The sequence below is a fragment of the Nycticebus coucang genome, chromosome 10, assembly GCF_027406575.1.
Source record: "Nycticebus coucang isolate mNycCou1 chromosome 10, mNycCou1.pri, whole genome shotgun sequence".
Taxonomy (NCBI): domain Eukaryota; kingdom Metazoa; phylum Chordata; class Mammalia; order Primates; family Lorisidae; genus Nycticebus; species Nycticebus coucang.
In genome coordinates, this window is record NC_069789.1 from 27,106,249 (window position 1) to 27,129,602 (window position 23,354).

Consider the following 23,354-nt stretch of genomic DNA (forward strand, 5'->3'; position numbering starts at 1 on the left):
TCTTGCGTGGGCACGTATTAGTTCATCTACTGGCTTCATAGTCATATTAAGTACATTGGGTACTTTACTAAGAAGAATGTGTTTCAACTCCATCCAGGTTAATACAAAAAATGTAAAGTCTTCATCTTTCTTTAAGCTGAATAGTATTCCATGGTGTACACATTCTGAATGATTGAGAGTTTTAAAAGGTGCCATAGAAGTTTCTGTGAGATTCGGAGAGCTAAGGGTGGCAGAGGGAGGAGGGCCAAAAGGCCTATAACATCATCTCAGCAGCAGATGAGGAAACTCAGGGGCCGTGTCCAGGAATCTTGGGAGTGAAAGGGACATTGGTGGGAGGAAGGCTCTTCAGAGTGTATATAAAAAATGAGCATGGGTCTGGGGCTGTAAGAGAAGAAATGTGCACACGGTTAATAATCTAAATAGGACCAAAGTGCCCCTTACAGGCATGCAGGGTGGAGGGCGTCCTAGATGCCCCAGGAAACCGTAAATAAAAGTCGTTACTAACCTCAGAGACAGGGCGTTGTCCTTGGCGGCCTGTTCTGGTCCATCTACAGAGTTGCAGGTTCAATGGAGACATGGCCAGGCAAACACCCGGGATCTGAGTGGGGGCAGAGCAAGCAGCCAGGTCTTCTACATCCGCATCTTGGAAGAAACCATAAACGTATCTGAGTGCTCCAAACTGCAAGTCACACCCCCGAACTGCAGGGGTCCTTTAGTGAGGAGGACCTGGGGAACAGGGTGATTTAAAAGCACTTACCTAAACCCAAAAGAAGCAAAAAGAAGTAAAGGAGGACAGAGCCCACCAATTCCCTCAAATCAGAAATCAGTGCAGTAGAGGCAGTGTGGATTTCATGTATAAAAATAGTGATGGGGGCAGCTCCTGTGGCTCAAAGGAGTGGGGCGCCAGCCCCCTATGCCAGAGGTGGCGGGTTCAAACCCAGCCCCAGCCAAAAACTGCAAAAAAAAAATAGTGATGGCGTATACAGAATATTTTAAACTATTCTTCTCTGTCTTCAAGTATTATGTTAGAATATTAAGACTTTGCAGCTTTGTATCATTTCAGAGACTACTGCGTGGGCGTGAGTGTGCACGTGAATTGTTTCCGTCTAACTCTACGGTTATTATTTACACGCACACTGTACACTCACATACAGACTCAGCTCCTGACTTTGGCATTTTTATGTTTTACAGCTACTACCTCCTTGCCTTTCAAACAATTGACCCATTTACATTGCAACCCTCAAATCCCAAAAACTGATTAACCTCCCACTAGTGTCAACCCCGGATGTATCAAATCATTTGCATTCTTGCCAAGTTTTTAGGTGGCAAAGAATATCTCATTTGTTTGTAAAGGCACAGCAGTGCCGCTTTGGGGAGGTGTATAATGATTTTGAACCTCTTGGGAGAGGACACCTGGAAGGAACATGTGGAGGGGAAGTGTGACATCACAACCAGACGCGGTGACTGTGGGCCTGGACGTGGTGACTCTCCACTCCCCCCACCCTTCTTCATCAGTTCAAGCACTAAAACAAGTTACTTTCTGTGTCATCCTTTCCTATAAAATGTGATTATTGTAAAGATTAAATGAGATGGTGCCTGTGATACAATGTGTACCACATAGTAAATGTCCAATAAATATTTTCTGTTGACATTTACTAATTGCGCTGAATGTATCTCTGAGCTTCCTGACAGCCAAAGCCAAAGTGAGTTTGTTGTTCAGTAAAAAGAAGAAGGTGATAAAGTCAGATACGTACATACACACAGCACTTACTTCTAAGTACTTTCTAGATGAGCATTTTGAGGAGAAACAAGACTTCTTTCATTACTTATCATTGAATTTCAGGAGGCATTTATCAACAATTTATTCCATCATACAGAAAATTGTAATTCCAATTTTTCAATGAGGAAACTAGGATTCAGAGAAGTTAAACAATATCTAAGGCCCCACCTGTCAATGGTGAGAATGAGATTGGTACTTTGCCCTTTCTGACTCCATGGTCTTTCCTGCTCCGTAGAAAGCCTTTCCAAAAGTCTCTGTTGAATCAGACAGCACCCCTTGATAGGTACTCTGAGATGTTCTGGGGACGTAATACCGTAAGGCTTGATTTTAGGACTCTTGAGATGAAAGTTCGTAGTTGAAGACTTTTTCTTTTTCCTCAGAGACAGGGTCTCACTCTGTCATTCAGGCTGGAGTGTAGTGGCATCATCACAGCTCACTGCAGCCTCTAACTCCTGGGCTTAAGTGATCCTCCTGCCTTGACCTCCAAAGTACCTGGGATTACTGGCATGAGTCTCCATGTCTGGCCGACTTGAAGACTTTTTTAACCAAAAGCATAAATACAACAGAAGTGTACTCAGTGGATTTTTGCTATAATGACCAAACTTTCCATTCATAAAATGATGCTCATTAAGGAATTATTTCCTGGATCTAGTCCACAGTGGTTGGTGATGTGAGAATTCTTGACTCAGTAGCGTCCCAATACATCCCTAGAGGTTTGGGGAGGACGGCACAGGTCACAACCAAGGCTAGCAACAGCTCTGTGAGGGTCTCACTGGTGACACCTTCATTGTAATGGTTCTTAGCTGTTTATATACTTTGATAACAAGTGTTTGAAAGTACAGTTTTGCAATGATTTATCTGTGTTATGTGCTAAAATAGTTTTTCATTATTTGAGTTAAAACATCTAAATACTAGAAATAGTCAAAACCAGTTTGGTACATTCAAAACATACTGGCAAAAGTTCTTCCTCATGTTATCAAACAAAAGGTAGTCAAGTTACCGTTACAAGAAATGATACATCATTTTTCAATCCATTTTTTAAAGAGATGATATAATGGGGGTTGATTTATACTTATTTTCTCCCTTTGTCTGGATTGGCCTTACTCATTCGAGTAAGGCCAATAAAATTACTTAGATTTGAAGTCTCAGATAGGAAAATGCCTAGGTGGATAAATGCAAATAAATCAAGTTAATTTATCAAGTGGCATGATAACAAACCTCTATTGAATAAGTGTCATGTAAGCATCTAATATATTCTCCATTTACAAACTAGAAGTAAGGGTGATTTTGTTTGATAACAGCACTACTCGGAATATATTTACAAATGTGGAAAATGTGGACAAAAGCACATGGATCCATGCCTGCCACTAACAAACTCTACCTTCTGGAGCAAGTCGATCCGTGCCTGCCCTTAGACTCCTCCCTTTTAAAAGAAGAGACTGAACATTACACTGTTTGGCTTCTTTTGAGATTGAGCGTTCCAAGTCTTTTAATGTATGTGATGCCAAGTTTTTCTAACTCCCACCTTTTCTCTCTTTTATTCTCCAGACTATGTCAGAGAGTCACGATGACCTTGCAGGATAACAGTACAACCTCGCCTTTGTTTCCAAACATCAACTCTTCCTGGATACACGGCCCCTTGGAGGCAGGGCTGCCCCCGGGAACAGTCACTCATCTTGGCAGCTACAATGTTTCTCGGGCAGCTGGGAATTTCTCCTCTCCAAATGGTACGGACAGTGACCCTCTGGGAGGTCATACTGTCTGGCAAGTGGTCTTCATTGCGTTCTTAACGGGCTTCCTGGCCTTGGTGACCATCATCGGCAACATCCTGGTCATAGTGTCATTCAAGGTCAACAAGCAGCTGAAGACCGTCAACAACTACTTCCTCCTAAGCCTGGCCTGTGCTGACCTGATCATTGGGGTCATTTCCATGAATCTGTTTACGACCTACATCATCATGAACCGGTGGGCTTTGGGCAACTTGGCCTGTGACCTCTGGCTTGCCATTGACTATGTGGCCAGCAATGCCTCCGTCATGAATCTTCTGGTCATTAGCTTCGACAGGTACTTTTCCATCACGAGGCCACTCACCTACCGAGCCAAAAGAACAACCAAAAGAGCAGGTGTGATGATTGGTCTGGCGTGGGTCATCTCCTTTGTCCTCTGGGCTCCCGCCATCCTATTCTGGCAGTACTTTGTAGGGAAGAGAACTGTGCCCCCCGGGGAGTGTTTCATTCAGTTCCTCACCGAGCCCACCATTACATTTGGCACAGCCATTGCTGCTTTTTATATGCCTGTCACCATTATGACCATTTTATACTGGAGGATCTATAAGGAAACTGAGAAACGTACCAAAGAGCTTGCTGGGCTGCAGGCCTCTGGGACAGAAGCAGAGGCAGAAAACTTTGTCCACCCCACAGGCAGTTCTCGAAGCTGCAGCAGCTATGAACTTCAACAGCAAAGCATGAAACGCTCCAAAAGGAGGAAGCACGGCCGCTGCCACTTCTGGCTCACAACCAAGAGCTGGAAGCCCAGCGCCGAGCAGATGGACCGAGACCACAGCAGCAGCGACAGCTGGGACAACAATGACGCTGCTGCCTCCCTAAAGAACTCCGCCTCCTCCGATGAGGAGGACATTGGCTCAGAGACGAGAGCCATCTACTCCATCGTGCTCAAGCTTCCAGGTCACAGCACCATCCTCAACTCCACCAAATTGCCCTCGTCAGACAACCTGCAGGTGCCTGAGGAAGAGTTGGGCATGGTGGACTTGGAGAAAAAAAACAACAAGCTGCAGGCCCAGAAGAGCATGGATGATGGAGGCAACTTTCCCAAAAGCTTCTCCAAGCTTCCCATCCAGCTAGAGTCAGCCGTGGACACAGCCAAGGCTTCGGATGTCAACTCCTCAGTGGGGAAGACCACGGCCGCTCTACCTCTGTCCTTCAAGGAAGCCACTCTGGCCAAGAGGTTCACTCTCAAGACCAGAAGTCAGATCACTAAGCGGAAAAGGATGTCCCTCATTAAGGAGAAGAAGGCAGCCCAGACCCTCAGCGCCATCTTGCTTGCCTTCATCATCACCTGGACCCCCTACAACATCATGGTTCTGGTGAACACCTTTTGTGACAGTTGCATACCCAAAACCTTTTGGAATCTGGGCTACTGGCTGTGCTACATCAACAGCACCGTGAACCCCGTGTGCTATGCCCTGTGCAACAAAACTTTCAGAACCACTTTCAAGATGCTGCTCCTCTGCCAGTGTGACAAAAAGAAGAGGCGCAAGCAACAGTACCAGCAGAGACAGTCGGTCATTTTTCACAAGCGCGTGCCCGAGCAGGCCTTGTAGAATGGGGTTTGATCAGTAGCAGTGGCAAAGCGCACACTCCAATCCACAAACCTTAGGAGGAGGAGGAGAGGAAGGTGAGGGTGGGAGTGATTCCTGGTGATGATAAAAATGTTTTTTTATCACCCAGATTTGAAAGAAGCTGCCTGTTTACTGATCCATTGAATAAACCCATTTTAATATGAAAAGGCAAATACCAATTCAGCAAAAAAAAAAGCATACTACTGAATATAAAGAAATTTATTCTGAAATAGACTTTAAGTGTTTTTTCCTTTTTTTTCGTAAAAATGAAAAAAAGTTGCTTCACAGCAATTATACACCCAAATTGATTAGCCTGGGTCTTTTAATTCCCATTAGCTTTGGAATCTCAGAGGAGAACATGGCTGGCCCATTTGCCACGTTCTAACCAAGGATCCCCAAATTGCTGATCAGACCCCAGGTGGGGCACAGCAGGCTAGCAGATCTGCAGTTCTGAAATTATTTCATACCTTGCAAACCTGAATCTTCTTGTCCCAATAGAGCTTCCTGTCTTCTCTTTGGTGTGTCGTCAAACTCTATTTGTGGACTTGATTCTTGATTCTTGCAAAGTATTGTTTTGTGCAGTTCAAGTTTCGTACAAATAAAAATACTAAGTATATATATATATATACACACACACACACACACACGTGTGAGTTACACACACACACACACTGTACATAACATAATGGGAAACACTGAACTGGCCAATTATTCCTGCAATATACGCTTTCAGTACTTTGGTAACTGAAGTTCTCTAGGATCCTAACACAAGTTAAAAGTGAAATGCCCAGTTTAATGATTTCAAAACCAGGGCTGCTTTGCACAAACTATCCTTGAAGGACATTCGGCAGAGAACAGCCAGGCCTTCTCAGCAGGTCTGCGCAGAGCTGACAGGTCCGTGAGTGAGTGGAGCATCAGGGCATGGCCAGACTTTGAGCGCCACCAGTCTCTTTGATGACCTCTCTCTTGTCAGAGCTAAGTCAGGGCCCCTCTGAGCTCACATAATGAGCCACACCCACATGTTTGAATTCAATCATGAATGTTTCAAAACTAAATTTCTGCTATATAAACTGCTTGAAACTCAATCCTAATGTCACCTTTGAATGTCTATACAGTTATATATATGTGTGTGTGTGTGTATATGGCATGGGGCAAAGCAAAAGAATTGGGAGGAAGGATGAAGGAACACAGTGCATTCAATTCTTGCTACCTGGCACCTTCTAAAGGTAAATTAGGGCTTACATCTTTGTACTTAGCAGTGGCCAGTGCTTTCTGGGGGATGATTGCATAACCTTCCCCCAGGAACAGGTAGGGTTTAGGAAGGTTTTTATATATGTCCTCTGAAGAGAGAATGACACTTTGAAAGGAAATGCTTCAAACGGATTCCCTTGCATTTTGCAAAAAAAAAAAAAAAAAAATCCTTTTAATTGACCAAAACATTCAATGTTTTACTTCGGGAAGGGGCGGGGTGCCGTTGTTGTCATTGTTCTTGCTGCTGTAGATGTTGGGGTTCTTTCTTTTCCTTCTGCTAGGGCTGTATGGGAAGGGGGAGGGGAGGGAGGGGGGAGGGCAGTGCAGAAATCGTCCCTGTGTGCAGGGCATTCGTGTTGTGAACCCAGAGCTGGGGTGGAAGCTGCTTCTGTATTCCGTGTGAGGTGGTGTTTACAGGTGACTTTGACACAGTGGACATGTCCTTAGTTGTGTCTGTGTATCTGAACTATTTAATTTTGTGTTATGTTTATATGAAGAAATATTTATGGATACTTCACCAAGTGTTTATTTAATGTTGATAAATATTGCTCTTCAGTCTTCAGCCGTGGTGTCCTTTGAAAGTGATTCTTTAAAGTCCACTTGCACAGTGAATAGAATACATTGAGCTTTCATGTGGCTTAAGAAGAAAAATGTCATCGTGTTGGCATCAGCAACTACTTCACTCTTTCTAGGTAATAACAAGTCAGCTGTTACTTCAGCATAAATGTTGAAAATCACTCTTTAGTTAAACCTGATGGGAATTGAACCAAGCAACCCTCTGCCATTGTGTTTGAAACCATGTGAGGAGGAAAAATAATGAGCAAAATTGTGAGAATCATTTTCATTTTTTTTGGCCCACATTTCAACCAAAGAACAAGAAAAAACAGAGACTATTTTCTAAAGTGTATAGCAAACTACAGAATGTTATGTTATCCACCTGTGAAACGTCTAATAAGCAATGGCATCTATATTTTATTACTCAAGTTGACCTGGCACCAATAAATATGTGAATGCTTACTCAAGTGTCCCAGTAATTCAGTAATTCCCATTCTTTTGGAAACTCTTATCCTGTCTCCCTCCCAAAAGGGCTGTTTCCTGTATTTTTAAAACTGCAGTTAGGGAGAATTAAATTGGAGAAAAGGAGAAACTGTGAACTTTGGCAGAACTTCCACAGTTAATTAAAATTCTGCTTAAACACAATTATGTCCTGATCTCCATTCTTTTATGAGCTAACAGTGGCAAAAAAGAAACAAATCCAGGACTCTAGTTCTCCTTTTTTGCTACTGGTTTTATTATAGAATAGTTTTTTAAGTCTCCTATGGATGAGAGCTGCTTTTAAATACTATCTGCTGAATGTTTATAGCAAGTTATGTCCAACTTTTGGGTCATTTTCAGAGAAGGAAAATAAGCAAAATAGATTCTTTTGACTGTGAGGAGTTTCAAAGTGTAATTGAAGACGTAGTGTGTGTTTATAACTGGACATGAGTCACACATGTATTTCTCCCAAAGGGCTTGTCATTGGAGGACATAGTCAGCATTTACATTAGATTAAAATGTCTTTATCCCCAAACTGGGAATCAAATTATTTCTTATCATCTGAATGAGGTTTGCAGAGATTTCAGGATTAGACAGTTTAATTGAAAGAAGAAAATGAGAAAGCCTAAAATAATAAATCACACATGAAAAGCATCTGGGTCTTCTCTGTCTGTCTGTGTTCCCTCACGCACGTCTCCATTCTCCAGGCTTTGCGAGGCAGTTAGGAGAAGGGAGCTATCTGGTCCTCTCCTCCCCTTAACTTTGCAGTCTGTTGCCCATCACCTCCCCGTGGTCTTCCTATTCATTCTCCCCCTTATCCTAATCACTGTTTGCTCCTTAACCCCAACCTTGAGTCTCTACATACATCCCATTTCTACTTATTCTGTAACATGTAAATAACAGTTCTAGACTCTGACAGGGAGAAAAAAGCATAGAGGTGGCAATGGCTCAAGACCTAGAAGGCGTATCAGCTTTCCCTCTCAAACTTGCTGTGCTGCAAACACAGGTCTCCTAGCTCTGCAGGGGTGGGGTCCCCAGTGTGCATGAAAGAAGAGAAGCAGGAGGGCAGCCCTCTGTGCTCTGCCTCACAGAGGCACACAGGGAAGAACGCCGACCAGACAGTCATGAGAGGGAGCCTGGGGATCTTTCAGGGTGTCCTCTACTGCTCTGAGTAGGGATGGTTCAAAGGTGGGGACATATTACTGAGAAACTGGAAAGTGTGCCGCAGACGCTTCAGAGAACAAGTGAAGGAAACACAATATAATCAAAGAGGCACTGAAGTTAGTATGAGGGGTCCTGAGTTCTCAGCCCAGCTCTGTCACGGGCAGTAGCACGTCCTCCAAGGTCAAGGTCTTCTCCTTACACTCAGACGCCATCAAACTATCTCTTAATTTGCTTTCTGATAGAAAACAGGTCAAAATAGAGGTGAATAACTACCATGATAGATGTAAAATGGTATATGTGATGAATGCTTGAAAATTTCCAGTTTTACATACCCATGAAGTTAGTTACCATATTTCAACACAACCAAATCTAAGGAAATCTGGAGTTGTATTGTTTCAAATACCGTTCCCATCCAGCTCCATCACCTGAGGTCTGCCAACCTTAGAAATAGTTTATGAGTAGCAGGTGTTTGTTTTGATTTTGCAATAGTATTTCTCACAATAAGGCTGAAACAATATAAAATAGAACACTCAAAAATTACCTTTTTCTCCAGCCTCAGCAATCTTACCATCTACTCTGAAAGAGTATTTTTCTCCAGTGCAATATGCAACACACTTGTTTAAACAGTATTAATTCCAGCCCATAATAGGTACAAAGACAATTTTACTACTTCTTTAATATAGACTTACATCACACCCTCTCTTCTTAGCTTTTTCACTCCTCCTCTACCAGGATAAATGGAGTGGTAGTAAGTATTACAGATCTGAGAGACAGGCTTCGGGGACAGTAACCCAGTACTCTTTGGAACTGGAGAATTCCATTTTCTTTTTTTGGCTTTAGATTTCTGTCTGAGAAAAGAGGCTGATAGTAAGACAATGAAAATGAATGAAGAAGACAGTTCATGAAATGATTGTACTCCACATGAGTGTGTAGCTGCATGATGTTTTCGGGCTCCAAAATGAGCAAGTGTTAATCCTGTTAGACATGGAAACAGACGGACAGTGCACTTAGTTATGTAGAGGTAGACAGCTGAAGGCTTTGCTGTCACAGCAGGCCTGTGGTCGTCCTAGTAAAGCCACAGAGACTCACACAGAGTTCTGACATTACCGCTCTGGCCCGGGCGAGGACCCCCCCAGAGAATCACCCGGAGACCCAAAGATGCTCATGTCTCAGTTGCCTAAGACAGTCTGCAAAATAGGCAAATGCAAAAGTCGTCCATATTCTCCACTGCAAATAAGTGTTAATAAAACTTCCCTCTCCCAAGTTGGAATCCAGTAACCCTGTCTTAAACTAAAAAGATGACCTCCAGAGTATCACAGTCTCTGGTAGACAGCAGACATTCAATAAATTTTCAGTAGATTTTGTGGAATATTTCATAACCATCTCCCTAACTGATACTATAACAAATCCGTGCCCGCCAGTGTCACATGCTGCTACTGTAGTCCAAGTTATTAGCTAGGAAAGAAAAAAATGGTTCATAAATATGATGGTTGCTAATAAAATATCACCTACTAGTAAAGGAGGAACACTGTAAACAGATTTGAGGTAACGAATAAATAAGAGTCTGGAAAAGAAAAAAATAAGTAAATAAACTTTGTTTTGTTCCAAGAACTTAAAAACACTTTACTAGATGGGTGAGCAAAGAGAATCTCTGCTTATTGCTTGCCTTAGTCAGAGAACTATTGGGAGGGCCTGGAGAGTTCATAAATGTAAGTTTTCTGTTTGTACAAGTGAAGAGCTGTAGCTTGGCTTAAAACTTCCTTGCATGTAGTTTTGCTTGGCATGGAAAGTTATTAGGAGAGAATTCTTTATCCTGTTCTGCAAGCGATTAAACAAACGTTCTCTCTTACATTCATTTTCATCCTCTACATGGGTATTCTCGGCCTCCTACGGACAACACTTCACATGAGCTGCCTTTGGCTTAGAGCTACGTGAAGGCTACTTTTTGAGCAAGGTCTTGCTGTTGCCTATGGGGACTGTCCATAAGTTTGGTACAAACTTGAGGGATAAGTCCCTGGGCTTCCAAGCTCGTAAATCCACACACTGATTTCTCTTGACAGGAAGCTTTTAGGGAAATGTCGATGAAATGTTTAGAGATGTTCCCAGGTAGATAGAGAAACCACTGTCCAAAACAGATGGGTGTATATTTGCTTTGTAAGCAAGGGGCATGTATCATACTCGTATCTCAATCAGCGTCGCCACATCTTCGCCACAGGCACTGAGTTTTACCTTTTTTTAAAGTTACCTCGTGGCCAGCACTTCCTCAGTAGGCAATTCAGGTGTGTCACAAACCATTTTCATTCTTTCTCCTGAAAAAAAGTCAATCGTCTGTATTATGAATGATGCCTGCAACTTTGTGGTGAATATTATCCCCAAGTTTATCAGTGAAATAAGTCAATAAAACTATTATTGAACAAAGACTGTGGTTTGCTGTTATTTTAATACAAGGTCTCGAATACAGAAGCACCTTTTTGTTGTATAAAAGGGTACAATGCATTGGAAGGGGTCATTTTCACACAGACTGCTTTTGCATTGACATCTGTTTGTTTTCTACATAGGATGTACCCTGTTTCCCCAAAAATAAGACATCCTCTGAAAATAAGAACTACTCACAGGAAAGATAAGACGTCCCTTGAAAATAAGACCTAGCACATCTTTGGGAACACACCTTAATATAAGACACTGTCTTATTTTCGGGAAAAGAGGGTAGCACTTTCCTCAACAGTCATAGTACTCTAACAACACACAATACCTTCTAATCACGTGTTTACAAGTACGCGGTAAGCCCGTGTAAACTATATCTGCATGGTGTAGCCATTATTCCAAGAGCGCACGTGAACATAAATATTTATCTGCAGAAACATATACAGAAGGGAACAGGCAGTTTCCATTTTTTTTTGTTTGTTTGCTTCCTTGAGACCGAATCTCACTCTGTTGCCTAGTGTAGAGCTCACAGCAACCTCAAACTCCTAGGTTCAAACAACTCTCTTATCTCAGCCTCCTGAGGAGCTGGGATTACAGGTACCACCACCACACCTGGCTAGTTTTTCTATTTTTAGTAGAGACAGGGTCTCACTCTTGCTCAGGCTGGTCTTAAACACACCTGAATTCAAGCAATCCCCCCGCCTCGGCCTCCCAGAGTGCTAGGATTAGAGGTATGAGCTTCTGGCCTGGTCCATTTTCCTTTTATATTTTTTGAAAAAGCAAAACTTATCTTCTCTCTTTCAAGCTGTGTTTTTCTTTCTTTTGAACCCACCAGAAAGTGTTTTCCTACTGGAGAACAAAAATCAAGTTTCGTATTCTCTTGCACTGCCTTTAAAATGACTAGAAGCCCAGGTACAAACCCAAGTTCCTCCTCTGGGAAAGAGATATGACATTTTTTTAATGTCGTGCTTGGGTACCTGATGGCTATTTTACTGTTTCATGGCATGTCCCATAAAAACCAACCACTGTGTCTAGTGCAAAAACATCCTGACTTTATCTCACAGGTAAAGAGCAAGAAGGGGCAAGCACGCTCTCTCTCTCCCCCCAGCCCCATATATTTTTCCCTTTCTTTATCTCATTTCTCTGATCTCTGTCTCTCTTCTCTTTCACAAATGTTTTTGGCCATCATTAAATCATCTTAAGTTTACAATTTGGACAGCTCACTGGAACATTTCATTGTACATCTGGCTGGTGGCCAGAAGTCCTGCTTCTCCCACTAAGCTTTGACAATACTTTTACATGAACCTCATATGGAAACCAGAGAAGCTTTTCTGTTGTATTAAAATTTTGCCACATACATTTATTCATTACAAAATGTAACTATCAAAAAAAAAAAAAAAACATTGGCTGGCTCGGCGCCTGTAGCACAGTGGTTACAGCACCAGCCACAGACCAAGGCTGGCGGGTTCGAACCCAGCCCGGGCCAGCAACAATGACAAATGCAACAAAAAAACAGCCAGGTGTTGTGGAGGGCGCCTGTAGTCCCAGCTATGTGGGAGGCTGAGGCAAGAGAACCACTTAAGCCCAGGAGTTTGAGGTTGCTGTGAGCTGTGACTCTATGGCACTCTACCGAGGGTGACATAGTGACACTCTGTCTCAAAAAAAAAAAAAAAAAATTAGGGGTGGCACCTGTGGCTCAGTGAGTAAGGTGCCAGCCCTATAAACTGAGAGTGGCAGGTTCGAACCTGGCCCTGGCCAAACTGCAAAAAAAAAAAAAAAAAATTGGCTGACAGCATGAAAAATTTATAAATCATAAGAATACATTAATATTGAAAAGATCAACTAAGTACGAGTTGATTTTTAAATGAGAAGTACTTTGGTGGGAGATGATAAACAGCTTTGGAGGAGGGGGAATTGCCACTTTCTTATCCAGTTGGTTACATGGGGAAGGAATTATGTAAAATGTGACCAATTGATGGATTTCAATATTTGCCCCAATTATTGGATTTCTTATTTGACTGACCCGGGACATTTCACCCTCAGGAGAGATGTTTTCTATCACGCACAGGAGTCATATATCTTTTTCTTTCCTTTATAATTATTATTTTTAATTGACACATAATAATTGCACATATTTAGGGGGTACAGTGTGATATTTTGATACATGTGTACAATATGTAATGATCAAATCAAGGTACTCACATATTTGTAACTTCAAACTTTTATCATTTCTTTGTGTTGGGAATATTCAAAATCCTCCTTTTAGCTACTTGCAGGTATATAATAAATTATTAACTACAGTCATCCCGTAGTGCATAGAATTTACTCCTCCTAACTAACTGTAATTTTGTATCTGTTAACCAACCTTTCGCTTTCCCCCTCTGCACTACCTCTGGCCTTCTAGTAGACAGTATTCTACTCTCTACTTCTGTGAGATCAATTTTCTTAGCTTCTACATATGAGCACTGGATCTGAGGTTTATATATTTCTGTGCCTGGCTTATTTCACTTAATACAATGTCCTCCAGGCTTATCATGTTGCCAGGAATGGAAGGATTTCATTCTTTTCATAAAAGCCATATATTTATAGTCAAAATTAATATTTTTAAATTATCCAGCATATTTTTAAAAGGAAAAAATTAACATAAATTAAGCAAACACTATGCATCATCTTTTATTTAAGAGTGTACACATGGCTGGACACAGTCAGTGGCTCATGCCTGTAACCCTAGCACTTTGGGAAGCCAAGGCAGGGGGATTGCCTGAACTCAGGAGTTCAAGCAAGAGCCATACCCTGTCTCTACTAAAAATAGAAAAACTAGTTGGGAGTTGTGGCAGGTGCCTGCAGTCCCAGCTACTTGGGAGGCTGGGGCAAGAGGATCACTTGAGCTCAAGAGTGTGAAGTTGCTGTGAACTATGATGCCATGGCACTCTACCCAGGGCAACAAAGTGAGACTTTATCTCAAGAAAAAAAAAAATAAATAAGAGTGTATATGTGTATACACACACACACACACACAAACAAACAAAAACACTTTTTAGAAAATAAATCCTATGGTCCAGAGTATTTACAGAGTTATGAAGAGAATGCAGCCAGCTCTGGTTTAGAAACAGAAGTCCTGGGTGGTGCCTGTGGCTCAAGGAGTAGGGTGCCAGCCCTGTATACCAGAGGTGGCGGGTTCAAACCCGGCCCTGGCCAAAAACTGCAAAATAAAGAAATAAAAGTTAAAAAAAAAAAAAAAGAAACAGAAGTCCCTTGATCTAATTATAGTCATTCTTGAGCATTTTTGCTTACTACCGCTTCACTCTAATTCTAGCTTCTGTCTCTTGAAGATACCATGCTTATATTTTAGTGGAACTTGCCGTTCATTGTGAGAATTAATGAACAGCTTGCATGTTATGAAAGGGCAGGAGGGTCATTTACAGTAATAATCTATCAATGACTGGTTTCCATTTCCATTACATGAAGGAGATGATGAGAATTATGTTGGAACGAGGGCCTCAGATTGTGGGAATTCTCACACTTTCTTTAGCATTGTGTTTCTGAACAGTATTTTAGCCATGGTTTATAAAAGTAGATTATGAACCATCTTGTAACAAAGTGGAAAGAGTGAGAGATGTTGCTGAATTTTCAACTCATCTCTCCAACTCCCGAGCTTTTATTCTGCCTATTTTGACACCGATCATTTGCCAATTAGTTACTGGGAAATGTTTGAGAAATCAGAAATCTGTGTCAGAGGACAAAAACTCTCCCTCCAAAAATCCAGATGCTTCCATAGGCTGTATATTTTGAGTAGGATCCAGAGGGTATGTTGTGGTTCCCATATGCTGAATATATTAGACCAAAGATGAGTCAGATGTTCCTGAGCACCAGGCCTTAGCCCTCAACGTGATGAGCTGGTCACCACAGAAACTAAAACTGACAAAAAGAAATTCTGGCATCAATCGTTAAAATGTTTTTGATAGGTATCATAGTTTGTCTTGTAATTATAAAAAAAGATTGCATTATATTTTTCTTCATTGAGTATCTCTCCAGTTCAGACAGTGTGGTGTACTGTAGCATTTATATAAAAAATCTAGTATTAGTGTTCTAGATTGACAAAATGACATGACTCTCATAATAATATCTATAATGCATGCCTCTATCATACTTTTTCCTTAATTCAAATTACCAGTTGTTCCTTTTCATTTAAAAAAAAAAATGGGGCTTTGATTTTAAAAGGTCTTTTGCTTGCTGAATTGGGGGGAAACTACTTTTAATATAAATGGAGAATGGAATATATTTGACTTATACAAGTTGTTTTTGTCATAACTGTTATTAAATTCCCCTTCACTTAACTAACCTACTTTTCGAATCAAACCCTTCACCCTCAAGTAATTAACTCACAGAGACGAGAAAATTGTGATTTGTCTTTTTAATACAGATAGCCACCTAGAAGCTGTAAAAACAGGTGGAAAGTGGTGGTGTGGCATAATGGGAAACTCGCTAGAGGGATGATTCTTTGACATTTACTTTGATGGAGCCAATGGAATTTTGATAAAATTCTTGCTCATTAACTCTTTCATCAGTTGATCCAAACAGACCTCTAAGAGTGACAAATTCCCTATTATTGCTTCTAGAACACAAAGTACCTTTAGAAACCTTACTGCTGTAACTGATCCCATTTGCATGAGACATATTGTTAGAAATTATTGACTACATTGCTGACCGGCTTGGCCTGAAATGGAAAGATCAATAGACCTTCGGACCAGAATATAGAGGCATAAGATTCTATAGAAAACAGAGATGGATGCAGAGAACCAGCATACCCACCATCTGCAGTGAGTGCCTTTAGCTGTGACTTCTCAGGGAAGTTAACTTCAGAACAGTATACAAGGCCAATCCTTTGCTGTTAGGCCGGAAGTCAATATTTTCCTAGATAGCATTGTGTAAAATCATTCCCACCCTCACTATGGAATCAGCGCCATTATCTTTAGTTGCTGGAAGTAGTCATGGAAGTAGTTGGTGGGGGTTCAGATAAAGGAAGAGGAGAGATTGTCCCTGCAGACCTCTGCACCACCAAATGTCCTCACGCCACCAGTCCACACCCCTACCAGCTTCAAGTTCAGACCTACCAGTGCAGCTGGTACCACAGAAACCCAGATAGAAAACTTGCCAAAAATCTACTCCCTTTTTGATTGTATAAGAAACAAACAGTGCAAGCCTAACACAAATGTTCCTCGGCAAGGGAGGAAAACTGAATCAATATCATGGCCTTTGTTTCTCCTGTGCTACCCTGACTACCACACACATCAGTTCCTGACTGCCTGATCTGTGTGTCTCTTAAACTAGAAATAAGTACCCCCTGGTGGAGACCAATTCCAAAAATATCTTACGTGCTTTCTAACACGATTCTAACCTCCCTGCCTCTAAAGTAAAAAGGAGAAAAATCATTTTGTGTACTACTAAGCAGACTACCTCTCCTGTATTAACTAAGTGGTAGCAAACGGTGGTTCTACCTTCAGAAGATAGAACCAACGTGTAAAAACAGGAAGATGAAGACCAATACAGAGAAAATAAACACTCGCTGTTTATAAAGAGATAATGGGTTCCTTTTGTTCTTCCAGGATTCTAAAATATGATTAAAATCCTAATGCACTCCAAAGATTGAGGAACCCTGGCCAGAATATTATTGATTTTTAGTTGGAAGGAACCTTTGAAATATTCTCCCCTAGAATTTATATTCAGTGCAAGGGGGCCTTCCTTCTATAGCATCCTGGACAACTGACCACCCAGATTTTGTGTTAATAATCCCAGTGACAAGAACCTATTAAATAAAGCCACCTGCTTTGTGTTTAGACAGTTTTAACTGTTTTATCTACCATTTCTAGCCTTGACTTCTAAGATACTGAACTTCAAACTGTTGTAGGAGTATCCTTGGAGATATATGGGGACATTCCAGAGAGAAGTAGAGTATTGTCAGCTAAAAAGAGTCACTTTTAGTTCCTCAGCTGCCATAGGTACTCTTTCCCAAGCTTGCCTGCTTGGAGACACAACCTTCTTTAAAAGTGCGTTTCTGTTTTACAGCATATACCTCTCACCCCAGCCTGAATCTTACTTGTGTGCGCAAAAATTCTGGACAGTAAACACATAATTTCCTGTGGCAGAAAAGCAAGTAGAGCATCTGTAAGAAATACTGAAGAGAGCAGTGGCTTATTCACGTCCAGAGAACAAACTTATGCTAAGGCTCCAACTGTCTATCCTTCCTTCCATTCATCCATCCATCTATCTATCCGTCCGTCCATCTATCAATTATCTGTCTATCCATCCATTTATCTGTTCATTCATTTAATTACCTATCTCAATCAACCATCCATTCATCCATCCAAACATCCATCTATGAATTCATTAAGCCATTTATGAATTAGAATTCAGAGATGAAGTAGCTATCATGAAAAATGCATAACACATTTCTTTGAATTGGTAAAGTAGGTCAGATTTTTTCCAAGCCAAAGTAAATGTAATTTGGCTTATTAGTTTGACAATGAGGGCAGGCTTTGCCAATTGGATCGTGTGGTGTACATTTTCCCCAAGGTGAATGATAAAATCTGTACCAGAAAGTTTTGATTAAAAATATATCAAACAAACAGAGATGATAATGGCATATGCAGGAAAGGATAGCTTTCAAACTATGAAGCTCATGATAAAATTTTTAAAGGGCAAAAGGTACATTTAGCTTTAAAAAATGAACTTACATGAGCAAAAGAGAGAAATTTCTGTAGGAAAAAGAATAATAGACTCCCTCATCCCTATGACAGATCTCTGAATGTAAGAAAACAACCTTCATTTCTCTCTTGGATCACTTATTCACCACTTTAAACCTCCCTGATGAACTCAGCAACTCCTCCCAACGCATGCGCATCACTAAGCTGAGAAAGAATCAGTAATTCCAGCAAGGCTGAGCTGTCTTTCTTGATTTCCAGCTCATAGGCCAACCTGGTCCTACTGAGATACTTGGGGTCAACAGCTGGCTCAGCAAACCTCACTGCCCGCACTCTGAGCAGCCAACAAGGCTGTAGCAACACACTTTTTGCCTTCTTTTTTTTTTATGTTATTAGCCTGATTTAATCATCCCACATTGTTTATATATACCAAAATATCACATTTTACCTCATAAATGTATACAAATTTTCAATGCAGATTGTGAAATCACCTTGGGAACTGTGAAGCACCATAGAAACATGAGTTTTTGTGATTGTTTCTTTACCTAAAAAACGAGGATCAGAATAATCTGTAACCTTAGGAAGTGTAAAGGTTATTACATAAGGCAATAAGAAATATTTTTGAAAGTCTTTTGTACCTAGGAAAGCTTTTACTATTATTATTATTGTTTTTCGTTTTTTAGTGAATTTGTGGATTTAATTAATTTGTTGCCTGAGATAGCAAGGTAATATTGGCCTAACTTCCTCTTTTTCACCTTCTTTTTTTTATTGGCTGGGGCTGGGTTTGAACCCACCACCTCCGGCAAATGGGGCCTGCGCCCTACCCCTTTGAGCCATAGGCGCCGCCCCTCTTTTTCACCTTCTTATCCATATGTATAATCATGGGGACTCTTTGTTTTGCTCACAGAAAAGTAAATATAGTTACAGGAGATACATACTATCTCCGGATAACTGAGTCTTACCTAAGTAGGAATTAACACATTTTCATGAACCTTCCCCCTCTATTAATTGTTATATTTGTGAACAAAAGCTATCCCTTGGGCAATGATTTTTTAAAATATCATCACCACTTCCCATTTATTTCAATAAAATGCCCAGTGAATGCTTTGCTCAAATTGTGGAAAAATTGTCTGTGTCTCAAGTACCTCTTTAGATCAAAATAATCTCACTGCTTGATTTGTATTCTTCTTTTTTGTCTTTTTTTTTATTGTTGGGGATTCATTGAGGGTACAATAAGCCAGGTTACACTGATTGCAATTGTTAGGTAAAGTCCCTCTTGCAATCATGTCTTGCCCCCATAAAGTGTGACACACACCAAAGCCCCACCCCCTCCCTCCATCCCTCTTTCTGCTTTTCCTCCCCCCCCAATAACCTTAATTGTCATGAATTGTCCTCATATCAAAATTGAGTACATAGGATTCATCCTTCTCCATTCTTGTGATACTTTACTAAGAATAATGTCTTCCACTTCCATCCAGGTTAATACGAAGGATGTAAAGTCTCCATTTTTTTTAATAGCTGAATAGTATTCCATGGTATACATATAACACAGCTTGTTAATCCATTCCTGGGTTGGTGGGCATTTAAGGCTGCTTCCACATTTTGGCAATTGTAAATTGAGCTGCAATAAACAGTCTAGTACAAGTGTCCTTATGATCAAAGGATTTTTTTCCTTCTGGGTAGGTGCCCAGTAATGGGATTGCAGGATCAAATGGGAGGTCTAGCTTGAGTGCTTTGAGGTTTCTCCATACTTCCCTCCAGAAAGGTTGTACCAGTTTGCAGTCCCACCAGCAGTGTAAAAGTGTTCCCTTCTCTCCACATCCATGCCAGCATCTGCAGTTTTGAGATTTTGTGATGTGGGCCATTCTTACTGGGGTTAGATGGTATCTCAGGGTTGTTTTGATTTGCATTTCTCTAATATATAGAGATGATGAACATTTTTTCATGTGTTTGTTAGCCATTCGTCTGTCATCTTTAGAGAAGGTTCTATTCATGTCTCTTGCCCATTGGTATATGGGATTATTGGCTTTTTTCATGTGGATTAATTTGAGTTCTCTATAGATCCTAGTTATCAAGCTTTTGTCTGATTGAAAATATGCAAATATCCTTTCCCATTGTGTAGGTTGTCTCTTTGCTTTGGTTATTGTCTCCTTAGGTGTACAGAAGCTTTTCAGTTTAATGAAGTCCCATTTGTTTATTTTTGTTGTTGTTGCAATTGCCATGGCAGTCTTCTTCATGAAGTCTTTCCCCAGGCCAATATCTTCCAGTGCTTTTCCTATGCTTTCTTTGAGGATTTTTATTGTTTCATGCCTTAAGTTTAAGTCCTTTATCCATCTTGAATCAATTTTTGTGGGTGGGGAAAGATGTGGGTCCAGTTTCAGTGTTTTACATGTAGACATCCAGTTCTCCCAACACCATTTATTGAATAGGGAGTCTTTCCCCCAAGGTATGTTGTTGTTTGGTTTATCGAAGATTAGGTGGTTGTAAGATGTTATTTTCATTTCTTGGTTTTCAATTCGATTCCAAGTGTCTATGTCTCTATTTTTCTGCCAGTATCATGCTGTCTTGACCACTATGGCTTTGTAGTACAGACTAAAATCTGGTATGCTGATGCCCCCAACTTTATTTTTATTACTAGGAACTGCCTTAGCTATATGGGGTTTTTTCCGGTTCCATACAAAACGCAGAATCATTTTCTCCAAATCTTGAAAGTACGATGTTGGTATTTTGATAGGAATGGCATTGAATACGTGGATTGCTTTGGGAAGTTTAGTCATTTTAACAATGTTGATTCTTCCCATCCATGAGCATGGTATGTTCTTCCATTTGTTAATATCCTCTGCTATTTCCTTTGTTAGGATTTTATAGTTTTCTTTATAGAGGTCCTTCACCTCCTTCGTTAGGTATATTCCTAGGTATTTCATTTTCTTTGAAACTATGGTGAAGAGAGTTGTGTCCTTAAGTAGCTTCTCATCTTGACTGTTATTGGTGTATACAAAGACTACTGACTTGTGGACATTGATTTTATATCCTGAAACATTACTGTATTTTTTGATGACTTCTAGGAGTCTTGTGGTTGAATCTTTGGGGTTCTCTAAGTATAAGATCATGTCGTCAGCAAAGAGGGAGAGTTTGACCTCCTCTGCTCCCATTTGGATTCCCTTTATTTCCTTGTCTTGCCTAATTGTATTGGCTAGAACTTCCAGCACTATGTTGAATAGTAAAAGGTGACAGAGGACAACCTTGTCTGGTTCTAGTTTTAAGAGGAAAAGCTTTCAGTTTTACTCCATTCATTAAAATATTAGCTGTGGGTTTGTCATGGATAGCTTCAATCAGTTTTAGATATGTGCCACCTATGCCTATACTCTTCAGTGTTCTAATTAGAAAATGATGCTGGATTTTATAGAATGCTTTTTCTGCATCTATTGAGAGGATCATGTGATCTTTATTTTTGCCTCTGTTAATATGGTGGATAACGTTTATGGACTTGCATATGTTAAACCAGCCTTGCATCCCTGGGATGAAGCCTATTTGATCATGATGAATGACTTTTTTGATGATAAGCTGTCATCTAGTGGCTAAGATTTTGTTGAGAATTTTTGCATCTATATTCATGAATGAGATTGCTCTGAAATTCTCCTTTTTGTTTGGGTCTTTTCCTGGTTTTGGTATCAGGGTGATGTTTGCTTCATAGAATATGTTGGGGAGGATTCCTTCTTCCTCAATTTCTTGGAATAATTTCTGCAGTACAGGAATAAGCTCTTCCTTGAAGGTTTGATAGAATTCTGGTGTGAAGCCATCTGGACCAGGGCATTTTTTGGTTGGAAGATTTTTTTATTGTTTCTTTGATCTCACTGCTTGAAATTGGTCTTTTCAGGAGCTCTATATCTTCCTGGTTAAGTCTAGGGAGAGGGTGTGATTCCAAATATTGATCCATTTCCTTCACCTTGTCAAATTTCTGGGCATAGAGTTTCTGGTAGTATTCAGAGATGATATCTTGTATCTCTGTGGTATCAGTGGTTATTTCCCCTTTATCATTTCTGATTGAGGTTACTAGAGATTGTACTTTTCTATTTCTCATTAGTCTGGCCAATGGTTGATCTATTTTTTTTTATTTTTTCAAAAAACTAACTTCTTGTTTCATTAATTTTCTGAATGATTCTTTTGTTTTCAATTTCATTGATCTCTGATTTGATTTTGGAGATTTCTTTTCTTCTACTGAGTTTAGGCTTAGATTGTTCTTCTATTTCCAATTCCATAAGATGGCTTGTAGAATTGTTGATGCGCTCTCTTTCTGTTTTTCGAATGTAGGCATCTAAAGCGACGAATTTTCCTCTCAAAACTGCTTTTGCAGTATCCCACAGGTTTTGGTAGCTTGTGTCTTCATTGTTGTTATGCTCAAGGAAGTTAATGATTTCCTGTTTTATTTCTTCCTGCACCCATCTGTTATTCAACAGAAGATTGTTTAATTTCCATGCCTTTGTGTGGGGTCGAGCGTTTTTATTAGAGTTGAGTTCCACCTTTATTGCCTTTTGGTCTGAGAAGATACAAGGTAAAATTTCAATTCTTTTGATTCTGTTGATATTAGTTTTGTGTCCCAGGATATGATCAATTTTGGAGAATGTTCCATGGGGTGATGAGAAGAATGTATATTCTTTATCTTTGGGGTGGAGGGTTCTATATGCGTCTATGAAGCACAGTTGTTCTAGGATCTCATTTAAATCTCTTATATCTTTGTTTACTTTCTGTTTAGAGGATCTGTCCAGCTCTGTAAGAGGAGTGTTAAAGTCCCTTGTTATTATGGTATTATCAGATACCATATTGCTCAGACTGAGTAAGGTCTGTTTCAAGAATCTGGGAGCATTTAAATTGGGTGCATAAATATTTAGAATTGAAACATCTTCTTGTTGTATTTTCCCTTGACCAATATAAAGTGACCATCTTTGTCTTTTTTGACTTTAGTTGCTTTAAATCCACATGAATCTGAAAATAAGATTGCAACTCCTCTTTTCTTCTGAATGCCATTTGCCTGAAAAATTGTCTTCCAACCCTTGACATGGAGCTTTAATTTGTCTTTTGAAGCCAGGTGTGTTTCTTGCAGACAGCAAATGGATGGCTTGTGTTTTTTAATCCAGTCAGCCAATCTATGTCTCTTCAGTGGGGAATTCAAGCCATTAACATTTATTGAGATAATTGATATTGTGGTAGTATTCTATTCATCTTATTTTGTGAGAGTCCATTGCTTAGTTTTATCTTTTGCATCAGTGTGGAGGTTAGGTTCTGTCCTTTAATATCTGAGTTCTTACTTTGCTGTTGATCCATTGTGGTGGTCAGTGTGTAGAACAGGTTGAAGTATTTCCTGTAGAGCTGGTCTTGTTGTGGTGAATTTTCTCAATGTTTGTATATCCGTAAATGATTCAATTTCTCTGTCAATTTTTAAGCTTAGCTTAGCAGGGTACAGAATTCTGGGTTAGAAATTGTTCTATTTAAGTAGATTAAAGGTAGATGACCATTGTCTTCTTGCTTGGAAAGTTTCATTAGAGAAGTCTGTGGTCACTCTGATGGATTTGCCCCTGTAGGTCAACTGGCACTTACTCCTGGCAGCTTGCAGTATCTTTTCTTTTGTCTTGACTTTGGACAG

General features: G+C 40.3%; 1 protein-coding gene across 2 annotated transcripts in view; it reads left to right on the plus strand.

Moving 5' to 3' along the window:
• Nucleotides 1-5,779, plus strand: part of LOC128597443 (muscarinic acetylcholine receptor M3-like) — a 242,303-nt gene extending 236,524 nt beyond the window's left edge. For both annotated transcript variants that reach the window (XM_053607816.1, XM_053607817.1), the window contains one exon: nt 3,329-5,779. In XM_053607816.1, the coding sequence (XP_053463791.1) occupies nt 3,348-5,120 (1,773 nt within the window). In that variant the 5' untranslated portion in view covers nt 3,329-3,347 and the 3' untranslated portion in view covers nt 5,121-5,779. The remainder of the gene's footprint in view (nt 1-3,328) is intronic.
• The last annotated feature ends 17,575 nt before the right edge of the window (nt 5,780-23,354 follow it).